The sequence below is a fragment of the Solanum verrucosum genome, unplaced genomic scaffold, assembly GCF_900185275.1.
Source record: "Solanum verrucosum unplaced genomic scaffold, falcon-dt-bn FXZP01000015.1, whole genome shotgun sequence".
Taxonomy (NCBI): Eukaryota; Viridiplantae; Streptophyta; class Magnoliopsida; order Solanales; family Solanaceae; genus Solanum; species Solanum verrucosum.
Genome location: NW_026020070.1, coordinates 1068218 through 1086033, shown reverse-complemented (window position 1 = coordinate 1086033; position 17816 = coordinate 1068218). Strand labels below are relative to the sequence as shown.

Here is a 17816-nt window from a genome sequence, read left to right as displayed (position 1 = left end):
TTACTATTGCAAATGAGCAATTTTACAATCCAAATTTCTTGATAGGAATTGTCTACGATATATCATTATGTGTGGGATTCGACCCCGACTCTTTGTTGGGTATATTGATCAATGACGACCGTTATCCATTTTAATTGGTTAAGGAGGACATTTGAGTGTTTATCAAAAATGGTGTTGCTGTCGGGGAATGGTGGTTGAGAATTCTAATTAAGAAATTCGATTTTAATATTGTTTAGTTGTAGTAGATTATTGTTTTGTGTTGTTGTTGGCTGATTTGTAGGTGTTTTACAATGATTGACCATAGTAGTGACAACGATAGTAACTATGGTCAAAACAACAACATGGGTGATTTGAACGATATGCATATGAATATTTTTCAAACCAGGGAGCCATCTGGATACCTCCCACAAACGGGAGGGTTGTGTTTCACATAACCAGAACAATGCTACAATTGCTCCAACTGAAAGGAAATTTTGAGGCCTAACTCATGAGGATCCCATCAACACCTTGGGAATTTCATAGAGGTATGTGGACCATTTGTGTTCAAATATCTCTCTCATGAGTTCATGAGGCTGAGGTTATTCCCATTCTTTTTAATAAGAGAGGCCATAAGATGGTTGGCAGAATTGCCAAATGATTATATCACTTTGTGGGAGGAGCTAAATGATGCCTTCTTGGAGAAAATCTTTCCATCCTCGAAGAAAGTTAAACTTCGAACCCAGATCCAAAATTTCAAATGTATTGGAGGTGAACCTCTACATGAGACATGGCTAAGGTTCAAGAAGCTGCGTTTGCAATGCCCAATGCATAGCATTCCGAAAAAATTGTTGTTATAATACTTTTATCGCAGCCTTGATTCAGTCAATAAAGGTGTGGCTGATCAGTTAGTCCAAGATTGATTAATGAGACAGCTGTATGATGCGGTTGCGTTGTTGCTAGATAACATGACCAAAGTTAACCGAGCATGGAATACTAGAGAAGACCAAGTGTCTACTATATAGGTGAGTTTGAGCAAAGAGAAAATTGAGAAGGACAATGAACGAGATAAAAACATGGCCAAAATAATGACAACTTGATTTGTTGTCTAAACATGTCATGGGAGGTGGACTCAAGTCGGTAAATGCGGTTGGAACCAACATTGGACAGTGCCCAGATGAGGCTGAGTTTGAGGAATTATACAATGAGGAAGTTCAATTTTTGGGAAATCAAATGGCGGATTCTCACACCAATTATCAACGACAATGTGGGCACCAAGGTTGGAAGAAGGATAAAGATAGTGGTTGGAAAGATTGGCGAGGTGGAAATTCGAGAGATATGTGTAACATCTCGCTATTTGAAAGAACTAGAAAGAGTTAGAATTGGAAAGAATCATTTTAGGAAAGAATGAAAAATCTGGAAAATTGGTCAAGTTAAGTTAAGTTTGAGTTTTAGGTCAACTTCAAACGACCATAACTCCCAGCTCAAGATGAGTTAGGTGTGCTTCCAGATACCGTAGGAAAGATCTTGGAATTATCTTTCCAACTCCGCCAAGTTTGCGCGATTCCGAGTTTGTATGAGTGAGATATGCCCATTTGAAGTTGGGTTGTTCAAATAAGGAAAGTCAAATCCGGATTTTAGAAGGATATTTTGTCTTTTCCATACCCAGTTAAATTAATTCATTTTTGGTAATTACTTAGGGGTCTAAACTGAACTTGGTCAGTTTACGCTTTTGAAAATTGAGTTAGGGTTTTAGAGAAGATAAAAGAAGAGGAAAAAAGAGGAGAAGAAGAAAGAATCGTGAAAATCTCGAAGCTAAGATCATGGATTTCGTCAAGGGGTGATCCCTATGAGGTATGTGAGATCACATAGCATTGGGTTAGTTCACCCACATGCCAATCATGATTCAATTCAGCGAAGTTGTATTGTTTTGAAAGCAAATCTTATATGTTCTTGATGAAATACGTTTGACATATTGTGGGTTCTTGTTGTTGACGTTTCTTGAGTTTGATTCATGCATTTAGATGTGAATTCGAGTAGAATCTTATGTATCTTGAGGATATAGTCGATTCTAAGCATTTGGGGAAAGAACCAAGTTGAAATAGGGGGATTAGAGTTGAAAAACGAGCAAGAAAAGTCGGAGTGCACCTTGGCAGGGGCCTGGGGCGCCACCCCAACCAGAGAGCCCCAAAAGGGGCTTTGAAGTTTGGGCACTAGGGAGACGAGCCAGCAAGACCGCCCCAACCCAGCCCCTGATATTCACCCTCTGGCGCGAGAGCGCCCCGCACCTCTCAGAGCACCAATGACGTCAGTTTTTCTCATTCTTCCCCCTTCTTTCCGTACTAGTTCCTTACCAACGTACCTATGTTTCCTAGTTGATTCCAACACTCTAAGGTACATCTAAACATCATGAAATCATCCATAAACATGAGATCATGAACCCTGAATCCATAATTCAATTCAAGGAAATTTAAGAGTCAAGTTAAGAGATTAAGAATCAAGTCAAGAGAAATTCATAGAGTTTTCCAAACGTCTTTCTAAAACGCTTTAAGTTTGTTTTAAGACTTAAGCTTTGAGTTAAGTAAAGAATAAGAGAAAAGTTCATTTCGTCAAAGATTATACGAGAACTAAGTATTCCCAAGAGTTAAAATATTTTCACATTTGAGCAAGAAAGGAAACACCAATTTCCAAGAGAGCTTTTAAGTAATTATCTCAAACCAAAGAAAGAGTTTTGTTTTAAAAGATATGAGTTCAAAATATTTTTGGAGTAGTATTGAGCACCGATATGGGGACGCGAGTTCATAATAACTCAAGTCTCCATAAAATATGTAGCCATCATGGGTAGAAAAGGATCATACTTTTTAGATGATTCCTTAATGCTTTTTAGCATAAACTAGTGGATCCACTTAGTTAAGGCGTTCTATATGATGGAAAAGTATAGGACAGTTCTAGAAGCGTAGGCAATATGTTGTATCATCACTTAGGCTCATAGTGATGGTTGTCGGTTAGAGAAACTCCCTTCACAATCCTCTAGGAACCTAGTCACAAGTGTGTGAATTGGGAACGCCGAATCCTACATTTGATAAGAATGTAGGCAAGAGTATGTGTTAGTACACTCAAGTACTAAATATGATGGCTAGCATAAACAACAAAACATAAGCATTAGTCAACATAAGACATAAAGCGAAATCATAATCAATACATAATAAGCATCATAATGAAAGAGGAATACTTCCTTAAGTAACCTTACTTATCCTTAGCCAAGACATAGGTCATCCGCCTCTAGTCAAGCTTACATCATGGAAGGCATATCTAGTAACACTCCAAATCAATCAACTTCATAACATAATCTCATTAGTCATACTTACTTTTGACATGGGGATTCGCCTCAATGCTTAGTTCATAAAGGATAATGGATATTCGCCTCTTGCCTTACTTACTTTTAGATTGCAGGTACTCGCCTCCACAATCTCATCATATGATACGGGTACTCGCCTCCACATCATTTCATAAGGAGCATGGGTACTCGCCTCCATGTCCATTCATCATAGTAAAAACGTGGGGACTCACATTTTGTTCAATTCTAAGGAGCATGGGAAATCCCCTCTCCTTACATGTGGAGGTCAAGGGTAATTGCCTCTAGCCTCATCATTCATTAAGCATTTTAGTCTAGATTCATTTTAGGTAAGCAATCTTTTCAACCTAGAATCATTCATGTGAGTAAACCTTTTACATTCATTCAATCATGCTTAGCAATTCAATATGGGAAGTATCTCTTCCAAATCATAACATCAATGAATCAATAATTCATAGTCTAGGCTTTACTCTCAAAGCACTACATCTCAAGATCATCATCTATGCTTTACTCTCAAGCAATTAACATCATGTTCATCATATATGCTTCTATCTAAAGCAATTCTAGTAATAAATCATCAACCCTATAAGGAGATATCTAACCCATAGAGTTTCCCTCACATGGCATCAAACCCAACATATCAATTCAACCCTAAAATCATAGGATAGGTATGGGTACATGCAATTTCATCCTAAATACATGCAATTCTATCAATTCAATCATAAACAATCATAATCCACTCAATTGGATCAACATTCATCATAACCCACAACAATGGAAGAAATCCTAACTAGAATAGGGGAAATTCTTCTTCAAAATGTGAAATTCTAGGGTACTCCATGGGAGGAAGGATCCCATGGATTAAAAGCCATCATACCTTAATCACAAAGCCCACCAAAGCTTGAAGATTGGAAGACTTGATCTTGACCTAGTTTCAGTCTCCTTCTTCTTCTTTTACCTTCTAGAGAGAGAATATTTGAGAGAGGAATTGAGTTTTCCTAGGTGATTTGAGAGAATAACTTAATTGGAGGATTTTGGGGGTTAAAAATACTTATATAGGTGGTCTAGGTCTAGGCAAAACGACATCACTTCAATTTAATTAAAATTCAATTTAATTAAAACCAGAAAAGACCCTTAAGTCCCTAAAAATAATTGTCAGGCCTGATCCACAAGACCATGACCGACGGACTGTGGATGGACCTATGGTCTGTCCTTGTTAATCGTGGTTCGGGGATCAGAGACCTGAAAATTGGGGTCAGGACCTACGGACCCCAAGCCACTGATTGTCGACCCATCAACGGGCCGTGGGTCCTGGCGTGGGTCACTTTCCTAGACAATTCTCAGGGTGCCCTATCCACGACACCCACCTACGGGGCGTGGATCCAACCACGTGGCATGGTTGACCCTCGTGGGTCACACTTGCAGTTTTTCCTAAAGCTGCTTTTTGCCTCATTTCCAATTTGGGGTGTTACATAAAATGCAAGAGATATTATCGGATTTAACAAACCAACCAAATTAACATTAAGTTTAAATGGAAAGTAACAATTCAAATGAACAAATAGAACATTAAACAAGACATAAACCAAGCAAATGAAGGTGAAAAGATACACCTCCAATAAGGGTTTTTTTGGTAGATCTGAAAAGGAAAACCCAGAAAATCAATGAATGGTAAATTAGCAAGACACCAAACAAAGGAGGCGGAAGGAGGAGTGTACCATTTTGTTCGTAAGAGCAAATCTATGAGAAATTGGAATCAAAACGTTCGTCTCCGAGTTTGGGCAGAAAAATTATAGTAATAGACAAACAAAAATTGAGCAGTTATATATATGATATGTTAGTTTACGAAATAAATTAAGATATTGTGCAATACTATGTAGTAATTGGTGACAATTTTTTTTTAGAGGATAAAGAAGCAAAGATTAGGAATGGTGAAAGCACAGTCCATTTATAAGGTTTGGGTGTAAATGTAATTATTATGAAAGGAGAAAAAGTAAATAGAAATAGAAATTAAGAGCAGAAGAAGGAGTTTTGACATGATAAAGTAAGGACCCACAGAAATAAAGTGCAATGACCAAATCAACCTTTGGTCATAAATATTTTTTGATTTGGAAGACAAAAATTTGGAATGCGGCGCCAATTGATTCCCGCCTTTTCACTTGAATTCTCACCCAATAAATAGGCAGTAGACAATAGTGTGTGTGCGCTAGGGCAGTAGACATTGAGGAAGTGAATATCAAGTTTCAAATCTTCCTTCCCAAATGGGTTCTCTCGCGCTCATCCATACTGATGCTGGTAATTTTGATTTATGCTTTTTGCTTTCCTTTTTTACATATATATACATACATTTTCTGTCGTTGCGACTCTACTTTCGCTGCATCTTGATCTTTCTCTCTTCATATAATCCTCTCTTTGCAACATTCTTAACTTGATTTTGATTAATTAAGGAACCGAACCATAGAGATTCCAAATTTGTGCGAATCCATTCACTGTTTTATTATTATTTGCTTTTCTGCTATTGGACCAAAGATTTTAAGGTTGTGGAAGGCAGAGGCGTATCCAAGGAGGGGTCACCGGGTTCACGTGAACCCATGCTCTCCTCCCGAGATCATATATAGTAGTGTTATATTTTTGAAAAATATTGAAATATAGATGTGTGAACCCATATTCAGAGTATCATATAATGCGATGATGACTGGGTGCACCTCTCTACGTGAGGTTAGAAATTTGAATTTTATATTCATCTTGTTTTATTTTTGTTTGTAAAATTAGATAACACCTCTCTAAATGGTTATTGGTAACACTTTTGACATTTTAATTAGTTTTGGACCTATAATATTAATTTTAACGGTTTTTCAGTAATAAGAACCTATATGTCCAACCGATTAAATTTATATTTTAGATCAACCTTTTTGTAATAATGCACCAATCATCCCGCAATCCTGGATACGCCTCTGGTGGAAGGGTGAGAGTTTAACCATATCTCATATTTTATTATTGAAAAATATATATTCCAGTCACAAGTCTACTAAGCAAACTATTGTTAGTATTATTATTGCTAAGGTAATTCAATTGAGGTTCCTTAATAGGACATTAGTTCTTGAATCGAGTGATGTGGAGTGATGAATTTATTTTTTCTAGTTAGTAAGTAGGCATTTGGACATAAAAAATGTGATATTTGAAAAAAAAGGAAAAATTATGTTCAAACTAAATGACTCCCAAGATTCTTCCGCTTTTCATACATCGAAAATAATGAATAATAGCATCATCAAGATGCAAGGTAAATATTCTAGATGCTTTAGTTTGTTGTCCTTATGAATGAGATATAGGAAATAGAAAAAGTGAAAATTAAATATAAAAGAAATGGTCACGCAGTTAGCAAAATATCAAGGTTGAAAAGAAAGAAGAAAGCCTTATAGTTTGAGGTATGAAACCAGTTGAGATTTGTTGTAAATAATTTTTTTATGAAATAGAATTGAACCCTCTGCTTCTCAGGTGCTGTCTGGCTAACTTTTTGGTTCAGAACCAAAGCTCCCATTAAATATTTTTATTTATGGGTGCTCAATTGTTCATTGTATTTGCTTTTCAATATTTTCTATCCAACTATAACAATTGTGCTGGTTGATGGAAGCACTTGGCATCTACTGCATAGGTCTGCCCTTGACTAGTAGGATGATTAGTGATGTTAGTGTTTGTGGTTTCTAATTTTGCCTCCATAGAGTTTGGCATGTGTTTATTCAAAATATTTAATTTCAAAAGTTACTGTCTTCTAGTATTCAGTGTTTTGGATGGTGAAAGGCGACAAGGGTTTGCCTCACCACTAGGTTAGGAGAGCGTTGTCTCGCCTTTTTGAAGTACGGCGCCAATTAATACCAAAAAGTGAAAATATTTAAATAAATAATCATAATCTCAATAGCACTAACATATTAGCAAATATTTTAATTCAAAAACTAAAAATAAATAGTACATACTAAAAATCTAGAACTTGAATGAGAAAAAAATAGAACAAAAGTCAAAACAGTGAGAAAAAAGCAGAGGTAGTAGTAACTCTGTCTGTAGAAGGAATAAGAAACAGAGGAAGAAAAAGTTTGAAGAAGAGATGAAGAAATATGTATTGGTTGGACTTCAGAGTCGTCGGAGAAGTTGAGTTGAGTTGACTGGTTGGAGTCGCAGTCACAGTCTAAAAGTGCAACTCTGCAAATTTGGAAAGTAAATCCTAGAATTACCGTTTAACTTTTAAAACCCTTAATTGGTCGCCTTTCTTGCCTCTTGCCTTTCTCGCCATGGTCGCCATGACGTTCCCTTTTGAAGGTTGCCTCGCCTCAAAGCTAAAAGGTGATGAAGGGTCGCCTCACCTCTCGCCATTGGCGACGAGGTGATCACCTTTCACAACACTGCGAGTGATAGTTATTGCATTTATGAGCTTGATCTCACTGAGATTTTATGTGGAAACCTTATGGTTGCATTTTAGTTGCACGTCTGTTGAAAATAAAGGGGAAGTGTAATTCAACATAGTTCAGTATGATCTTTGAATGATGTTAGAGTACACACTTCCAAGAGGTCATGGTGTACAGTTTTGTCATCTACGGAAAAAGATGCTTCTCAGATCTTCTGTCAAATGTTTGATGTTTACTTGACTGTATATAACTGAAGCTTGAACTCCACTTTCTGATATTTTGGCATTATTGGTGTAAATGGGACCTTGTCCCACATCGTCCAAAGATTAGGGCCTTGTACAATTTATAAGCTCCCTCCCCTCTTGACCTCATGAGCCCTCTTTTAAGACATAATATGCCACACCAATATGCGAAAAGGACAATACCTTGTGGGGATTGGTTTCTTAATTTGACATTAATAAATTTGTTGTTTATGGGATGACTGACCATGTGCAACTTAATAAGTCCTATGTGTTGGGACCCTGTTGGTGTATGCACAATGACAAAGATGAGGGTCTTGACTCCTCTTTCTACTTTCCAGAGAATCTGCCTCACACATGTCTAGGTTGGACAACACATTGTGGGGATCACTCCTCTAATTTGAGCATCAACGGCTCTTTATTATGAATGCATGTTTAGTTGAAATAAGTTGGAGGTGGGTGGTAGGAAGACTTACTAGAAGGCTTGTATGGTTAAGTAAATCCATAATTATTCTCTCTGCATAGAGTGTGTAGGTAAGACTTCGTTCGGTTCATGAACTGTTGGAGGAGTGTTGGTAAGACTATGTTTGTTTCTCATTTGGGGATCTTGAAATGGAGACTTGTCTAATATTGGTCAGGTCAACTATTATAACCACCTTGAACTGCAGAAACTATAACTGAGGACATATTGCTGCATTTAAATGAATTTCAGTTAGTTAAACTGCCACTGTTTTTTGCTGCTTGCTCACTGGCCTCTACCATTTGAACTTAATTGTCAATGTTTCTGTTAGGGATGCGTTGGAAGTCATTAATTTAAGTATTTAATTATATTTTTAGTTGTTTTATTTATTATTCTAGAATAGGGTTTAGTTTTAGAGTTTCATAAGGATTAGATTAAGTTATAGTTATTAGTTTGGAATAGGATTTAGGTCTCCTACTTTCATAAAAATTAGACTTCCTATTGATGTAATAAGACTCCTATTTAAAGGGGCTTTTGATGAATAAATCAGTAACTCATAATTAAGCAAAAAGCAAGAGATCGGAGTTCTCTCTTCCATTGAACTCTAAGGTTTTTGTCTCCCTTTAAAGAGCTGAAGAGATCGGAGTTCTCTCTTTTAATGAACTCTAAGGTTTCAGCCTCCCTTTAACGAGCTGATTTATATATCGCCCTGTGAATCGATCCTTCCCTAAAGATTCATAACATTTTCTTGGTTATGGGTTGTCAATTTATTTTCTTTTATTTCTAAAAATATCCCCACTTAACTTATACCAAATTCATTCAAAGAATAACATACTTCCCAACTCAATAATCCAGTGAAGTAATTATGGCATAAACAACTTTTTCAGTCTCACCAGCAACACTTACTGAGAATTCTTCATGAATCAATCTCATCTCAATTTGTTTGTACTATAGTTGACAGAATCATCTAATGATCTGTCCATAATCTATTGCATACCTTTTTGGCAAACCCATAAGATCTTCTTTAGTTGCAAGAAGAGGTTGCTTCTCAACTATTACCATCTCATGGCTGGTAATCTTATTTGGCATTGTTTGTATATATTGATTTTATATTCTAGCAGAGATCATTTACCTTGTGGATTTAATTTGGTAGCATTATTTGCTGAGTTTTTGTATTTATACTATGGTCCTTGAGGATACGACAGTGCTTTTCTTGTTATATATGTGTGAGTTATATAAATTTGTGATGCTCCTTATCTTTATTTTGAAAATCCTCATCATTGCATAAAATCCATCTGTTTCCATTGACATAGCATTCTTCCTATTTTAGAAAATACTACAATGCTTGACACCATCGACACCATCCCCTTGATTTGTTTTTCAGTTGTTCTGTAAAACTTTTACAACTTTCAAAGTTTCAAATTCATTATTCAAATTCTAAACTCTTGATGTGATGTTTATCAAACTAGTATTGTTGCCACAACTTAAAATGTTCTCCACTACCATTGATATAGTTCATAAAGCTATTCCACGTCCTAAACTTTGTGTCCAGTTAAACACCAACAAATAAAATAAAAGAAGTAAAATAAATTTATGTTTGTGATTGTGCACCATATTCACACCCGCATTGCTAAAACATAGACAGCCACAACCCAGTCTCTTAGTTGATGCCTTCAGATATTTGGAGTAAAATCCTCATTGCTGCTTTGTGATGTCCACACTAAGAATTTGCTGTAAGGGTAAGATTGCTTGTTGTGTTACTTGTATGCACAATATTACTGTATTGACCTCTTAGATATAATGCTTAAGGTGGATTATAAAAGTTAACAAATTTGCATGGTGCAGTGACTTGTGCTATTGACAGCTTTTAGAGTCAGCAAAGCAATCTTATGCCAATATAGTCTACTCTCTTGAAATGGAAAATATTTAATGTGCCCTGTAGGAGATGGTCATTTCACAGGCCTGTAGTGTTTTTTCCATGTGTATATCATCCCCCTTAGCATTTATGCTTTTTTTGCTTATGCTAGTGCATGGAATGTTGCTTGATATTAAGGGGTCGTTTGGTTGGGAACAGGTTTTCCCGGGATAAATTATTCCACCATATATATGGGATAATTTATCCATCACTAAGGTATAAATGGAGGGATAAATAGTCTCAGGACTACCTAGTACCTCCAACCAAGCGCAGGATAGAACAATCATGCATTTTATCCTTGGGATTATTATACCTTGTCCCTCACACCAATTGACTCAAGTGTATTTGCCTAACTTTGAGTGCTGCATTTTCTTAATTTTGCTGCTTCTTTTGATGTTCAATTCCACTTCATGCTTTTCAATAATGACTCTTTCACAGGGAAGTTCAGAAAGCTTCTTTCTTAGCTTCTGGTCCACCCTGTACTAAATTTCCTTGGAGTGCTTTGTCTTTGTTGTGAGAATGATAACAGAAACATTTCAGTTCTTGCTATGGCTCATCCTTCTCTGTATTTTTGTTGATTAATCAGGACACAAAAAGAACAAACACAAACAAGATTCTGTGTCAAGAAGGAAGGCATCTGCAACTGATAAGAAGGAAAAGAAACAGCCTGTTTCTGAAACTATTGAGGAGCCCACTGCTGCATGTAAAAGGCCTAAGCGTGCTGCTGCCTGTTCAGATTTTAAAGAGAAATCTGTGCATTTATCAAAAAATTCTTCAGTCATTGAAACAAAGAAGGACCATTGTGTAGAGGAAGAGGATATGGCTATTAGGTTAACTGCAGGTCTGCAAGATTCTCAACGACCCTGTAGAAGATTAACGGATTTTGTATTTCATAACTCAGAAGGAATACCACAACCTTTTGGAATGTCTGAGGTTGATGATCTGTTTATCAGTGGTCTCATTTTACCACTTGAGGATAGTCTCGACAAAGTAAAAGCACAAAGAATTAGATGTGAAGGCTTTGGGCGTATTGAAGAATGGGCTATCTCTGGCTATGAAGATGGAACTCCTGTCATTTGGATCTCAACTGAGATAGCTGATTATGATTGTATAAAACCCTCAGGTAGTTATAAGAAGTTTTATGACCACTTCTTGGCCAAGGCAACGGCTTGCGTTGAGGTTTATAAGAAGCTTTCAAAGTCATCTGGAGGGAATCCTGATTTAAGCCTTGACGAGTTGCTTGCTGGGGTTGTCCGAGCGATGACTGGCATAAAATGCTTTTCAGGTGGTGTATCCATCAGGGACTTTGTCATCACTCAGGGCGGGTTCATCTATAAGCAACTTATTGGTCTGGATGATACATCAAAGAAGACTGATCAACTTTTTGTTGAGCTACCTGTCCTGGCTTCCCTTAAAGATGAAAGCAGTAAGCAGGAGACACTTGCACAACCAGAGCCTATATCATCTGGTAAGGCTCTACATATTGGCCCAAAAGCAGGAAATGGAGAAGACAAGATAGATGAATCTGGTTTGGCTAATGGTCCAGCGCCAGAAGATGAAGATCTGAAATTGGCAAAATTGTTACATGAAGAGGAGTATTGGTGCTCCTTGAAGCAGAAGAAAGGCCGCAATACGTCTTCCTCATCCAGCAAAATATACATCAAGATCAATGAGGATGAGATTGCAAGTGATTATCCTTTACCTGCATATTACAAAACATCTAATGAAGAGACTGATGAGTATATTGTCTTTGACAGTGGGGTTGATACATACCATATTGATGAGTTGCCTCGCAGTATGCTTCATAATTGGGCATTGTACAACTCGGACTCAAGGCTAATTTCTTTAGAACTCCTGCCAATGAAAGCATGTGCTGATATTGATGTAACCATTTTTGGGTCTGGAGTGATGACTGCTGATGATGGGTCTGGATACAATTTTGACACTGATGCTAATCATTCCTCTTTAGGTGGTTCTAGATCAGCTGAGATGGATGGAATGCCAATTTACTTGAGTGCAATAAAAGAATGGATGATTGAGTTTGGGTCCTCAATGATCTTTATATCAATTCGGACTGATATGGCCTGGTATTACACTTAATTCCTTTTGAGTGATTGAATTATTTTGCAAGTACCTCCCTTTATTACGCCAATAGCTGGGACTGCTATTTATTATATTCTGATACACTTGACTGTTTTTCTTTTTGTGCTTTTGCTTGCGGATTTATTGTAGATGCTTTACTCATGCATATTATTTCTAATTCAGGTATAGGCTTGGGAAGCCGTTGAAACAGTATGCTCCTTGGTACGAACCAGTCATAAAGACTGCAAGATTGGCAGTGAGCATCATTACTTTGTTAAAGGAACAGAATCGTGTGGCTAGACTTTCTTTTGGAGAAGTTATTAAAAGGGTTTCAGAGTTCAAGAAAGACCATCCTGCTTATATATCATCTAATGTAGATGTGGTGGAAAGATATGTGGTTGTACATGGGCAAATTATTCTGCAGCAGTTCTCTGAATTTCCTGATGCAAGCATCAGGAATTGTGCATTTGCGATTGGTCTCTCAATGAAAATGGAAGAGAGGCACCATACAAAATGGGTGATTAAGAAGAAGAAAGTGATGCAGAGACTTGAACAGAACTTAAATCCTAGAGCATCTATGGCGCCATCTGTAAAAAGGAAAGCTATGCAGGCTACTACAACAAGGCTAATCAACAGAATCTGGGGGGAATACTATTCCAATTACTCACCCGAGGTGTCAAAAGAGGTGATTGATTGTGAGGTGAAGGATGATGAAGAAGCAGATGAGCAAGAGGAAAATGAAGAGGATGATGTTCCGGAGGAGAACTTGGATGTTCCAGAGAAAGCTCATACACCTTCTACAAGAAGGCATATTAAGTCATGTTCTGACAGCAAAGAAATAAAGTGGGATGGGGAATCAATAGGTAAAACAGCTTCTGGTGAACATTTGTTTAAAAGGGCTAGAGTTCATGGACATGAGATAGCTGTTGGGGACTCAGTTCTAGTGGAACATGATGAACCAGATGAGCTTCCTTCTATGTACTTTGTTGAATACATGTTTGAAAAATTGGATGGTAGCAAAATGCTTCATGGAAGAATGATGCAACGAGGATCTGACACTGTACTTGGAAATGCAGCTAATGAGAGAGAGGTATTTTTGATCAATGAATGCATGAATCTGCAACTAGGAGATGTCAAAGAAAGTATAGCTGTCAATATCAGAATGATGCCTTGGGGACACCAGCATAGAAACACGAATGCTGATAAACTTGATAGAGCAAAAGCAGAAGACAGGAAGAGGAAGGGATTGCCGACTGAATTTTACTGCAAAAGCTTTTATCGCCCTGAAAAAGGTGCTTTCTTCAGACTCCCATTTGATAAGATGGGTCATGGTAATGGTTTATGCTACTCCTGTGAGTTGCAGCGAACTGATCAGGAAAAGGAATCCTTCAAGTTTGATATGTCCAACTCCAGTTTTGTATATCTGGGGACTGAGTATTCAGTTGATGACTTTGTTTATGTAAGCCCCGATCACTTTACTGCAGAAAGAGGGGGAAATGGAACTTTCAAAGCTGGAAGAAATGTGGGGTTGATGGCCTATGTAGTATGTCAATTACTAGAAATTGTTGGTCCCAAGGGATCTAAACAAGCTAAAGTAGATTCTACAAACGTCAAAGTAAGGAGATTCTTCAGACCAGAGGATATATCTTCAGATAAGGCATACTCTTCTGATATCCGGGAGGTATATGCTACATAATACTATAACTTGTCTCCACACTAATAGCTGGTTAGAGTTGTTAATATATACTAATTCTTTTACTATGTCATGTTAGGAAGTTTGTTTTAATCAGCTAGGTAACGATGTCTATTAGGGGATTTTACTTTTTTTCCTATGCAAACCTTTCTGCAATTATAATTTTCTGATTGCTACTGCTCTTCCAGATCTATTACAGTGAGGATATACACAGAGTTCCTGTGGAAACAATCGAAGGTAAATGTGAAGTGAGGAAGAAGTATGATATTTCGTCTGAAGACGTCCCTGCCATCTTCGACCATATTTTCTTTTGTGAATATTTGTATGATCCATTGAATGGATCCCTTAAAAAGGTACCCATTTCATAATTTGTACTCTTGCATTCTTATTTTAACAGCAATTGGTCAGAGTCCTTTTAGTACAATACATTTTACCTTTTATTTATCTGCCCTATTTGTTTCTGAATTTTATTTTTCTTGTTAAGTCTAAGTTGATTGTACTTTTGAGCAGTTGCCAGCTCAGATAAAGTTGAGATTCTCAAAAATTAAGCTAGATGATGCGACATCAAGGAAGAGGAAGGGGAAGGGAAAAGAAGGAGAGGATGAAGTTGGGGAACTAAATGAAACTTCTCCTCAGAATCGTTTGGCCACACTAGATATCTTTGCTGGTTGTGGTGGCTTGTCTGAGGGGCTGCAGCATTCGTGTAACTTCCTTCTCTCTGCTTATTTGTAGTTGTAATAGATGTAGTTTGAACTTTCGTCTGAAAGTTTTATTCTTTCAGGTGTCACAGATACAAATTGGGCAATTGAATACGAAGCGCCTGCTGGAGATGCATTTAGACTTAATCATCCAAAGACAAAGGTGTTCATACATAATTGCAATGTGATTTTGAGGTAGGTCCTTGGGTATACAATCTTTACTCTTTCCTTTATGAACATATCTAAGTACATAACAGTAATGACCAGATATTGGTTTCAATTCAGGGCTGTCATGCAGAAGTGCGGAGATTCTGATGACTGTATCTCAACTCCAGAGGCTTCTGAATTAGCTGCAGCAATGGATGAGAACGAACTGAATAGTTTGCCACTTCCTGGACAAGTTGATTTCATTAATGGAGGCCCTCCTTGTCAGGTTTGTTAAGCTCTTTCACATCTAACCTGATGTTTAGTAAACTTTGTAGCTTAAATGGTGTGTTCTTTTGCAGGGGTTTTCTGGAATGAATAGATTTAATCAGAGCACCTGGAGTAAAGTACAGTGCGAGATGATTCTGGCATTTTTATCCTTTGCTGATTATTATCGGCCTAAGTTCTTTCTCTTGGAGAATGTTAGGAATTTTGTGTCGTTTAGCCAAAAACAAACATTTCGCTTAACTGTTGCTTCCCTTCTTGAGATGGGTTATCAGGTACATATTGTTCTCTCTCTATATATATACACACATACACATTCTATAGGTATGTATGTTACTAATTATCAAAACTGACAATCAATTTTCTTGTGATCAGGTTAGGTTTGGTATCCTTGAAGCCGGAGCCTTTGGAGTTCCTCAGTCTAGGAAGAGAGCATTTATCTGGGCTGCATCCCCAGAGGAGGTTCTTCCAGAGTGGCCAGAACCAATGCATGTTTTTGCTGTCCCAGAATTAAAAATCGCATTATCTGAAACTTCACACTATGCAGCTGTGAGGAGTACTGCTAGTGGAGCTCCATTCCGTTCACTTACTGTTAGAGACACAATTGGAGATCTTCCTGTTGTTGGCAATGGGGCATGCAAGACTTGTATAGAGGTACTAAACTTGAATTTCCTTGAACCCTTGACCTTTTCCAAGAATTGACTAGAGAACTGGAAAGACAGTGTATTGAGTAGGGACTTTTACTTTCTGAATTTGGAAGAAAGAGGGCAATGCTGCTTTTGTTTCTATAGATTATGCAATCATATCACGCCTTTGTTCGTACTCTGTAATTTATGCTATTCATTCTTAATGCAGTATCAAGGTGACCCACTATCCTGGTTCCAAAAGAAGATTCGGGGAAGCTCAATAACATTATCTGATCACATTTCAAAAGAGATGAATGAGCTTAACCTAATCAGGTGCCAAAGAATTCCCAAGCGGCCAGGAGCTGATTGGCGTGACCTTGAGGATGAAAAGGTGTTGTGGCAATCATCCAGTGCTTTTGATGAAACAATATGTGCTTTGTGATTTGAAGGGTTAAGTAGGTGTATAAGATGTTTTGTGTTGTGTGGTGCAGGTTAAACTATCTAACGGTCAACTAGTTGATTTGATTCCATGGTGCCTGCCTAACACTGCTAAGAGGCACAACCAGTGGAAGGGGCTGTTTGGAAGGTTGGATTGGGATGGGAACTTCCCCACTTCCATTACTGACCCCCAGCCGATGGGTAAGGTGGGGATGTGCTTTCATCCAGAGCAAGACAGGATTGTTACAGTTCGTGAATGTGCACGTTCTCAAGTAAGTCTTACAAAATGAAGACACATTTTAGAATATGTGAAGGCATAGTCTGAGGGTGTAGTATTTTCATCAATGCATGACAATTTGAAATTGCTTGGTTAGGAAAGAAGAGTAATGATTTTCAAACATAAAGAGGAAACAAGTCAATGTTGGTGCAGAAATTGTATTATATTCAGCCTTTGATGGGATTTTATAATAATAATAAGTATCATGAATTGCAGGGTTTCCCAGACAGCTACCAATTTTCTGGTAACATTTTGCACAAGCACAGGCAAATAGGAAATGCTGTTCCACCTCCTTTGGCATATGCACTTGGAAGGAAACTTAAAGAAGCTGTTGAGAGCAAGAAGAGGCTCACTTAGAAGTTTTTTTTTTTTTTTATATAATCAATTTCACAACTTAAACTATGAATTTTACATACCTGTCAATTACCATTCACATTGACACACTGCATTGCCAAATTATATCAATTTTTGTTGATAACCGGATTTCTTCCTTCTTTTTATGCATAAAACAGACAATATAATTTCACATGTGCAGTTACTCATTTATCAAATTTGCAGTTTCGCCTTTTACCTTAAGGCACTCTGTAAAGAGGTTGGGTTGTTCAAGATTTATCTACTCCAATGAAATAAAATTGAATTGATCAAACTACTTCATCCTCATGTACACCCATATGTGACCATCCTTTTGATCTAGATAGAAGGGTCGTTCACTCCTTATTCTTTGAGAGGTTGCTTGCGACGGTAGCATTAGCTAGGCAATCAAGGTAGGTTGTGTTAAAAATGAGATCTTCATCATCATATCATTATATATAGCATATATTATTAAAATGGGAAGCTCCAACTTTCAAAGTTGGATTACCATTTTGCTCCTCCACTAAATCAAAATAAAATTAATTATTTTATTAAATACTAATATTTTAATTATATAATGATAGAATATGAAGTCCAACAACTACACTTTAATTTTTTAGTTATGACATTATAATTATAATTGATTAGGTTAAATTCAATTAGAGTAGAAGACAAAATAACATATGAAACTCTTCCAATTCGGTGACTCTTTGAATTTTGAAACCGAAATAAAATTTATGTATCATGATTCAATGTGCTCCATTAATAAATTTGAAAGATGAAAAGACAGTTAAATATCACTATAAATATCAATAAATTGCTCCTTAGATCATCATATTCTTTTATTTTCTATCATCTATTGTTCTCTTGTCTTCTTTCTAGA

The 17816-nt window shown here is 37.1% G+C and overlaps 1 protein-coding gene across 1 annotated transcript; it reads left to right on the top strand.

The window, feature by feature from the left end:
- Positions 1 to 1095: 1095 nt before the first annotated feature.
- Positions 1096 to 16943, top strand: LOC125823859 (DNA (cytosine-5)-methyltransferase 1B-like). Its single transcript, XM_049503229.1, has 12 exons — positions 1096 to 1297; positions 10926 to 12426; positions 12605 to 14102; positions 14303 to 14467; positions 14625 to 14817; positions 14896 to 15007; positions 15098 to 15245; positions 15319 to 15516; positions 15617 to 15895; positions 16097 to 16258; positions 16359 to 16577; positions 16799 to 16943. The coding sequence occupies exons 1-12, from the start codon at positions 1096 to 1098 to the stop codon at positions 16937 to 16939; spliced, it is 4818 nt and encodes a 1605-aa protein (XP_049359186.1). The 3' UTR covers positions 16940 to 16943.
- Positions 16944 to 17816: the final 873 nt, after the last annotated feature.

Coding starts and splice junctions, on each gene's coding strand:
- LOC125823859 (XM_049503229.1), top strand. CDS start 1,096: ATGGGAGGTGGACTCAAGTCGGTAAATGCGGTTGGAACCAACATTGGA. Junction 14,468..14,624: donor TGAATGGATCCCTTAAAAAG/GTACCCATTTCA, acceptor ACTTTTGAGCAG/TTGCCAGCTCAGATAAAGTT. Junction 15,517..15,616: donor TTCTTGAGATGGGTTATCAG/GTACATATTGTT, acceptor TCTTGTGATCAG/GTTAGGTTTGGTATCCTTGA.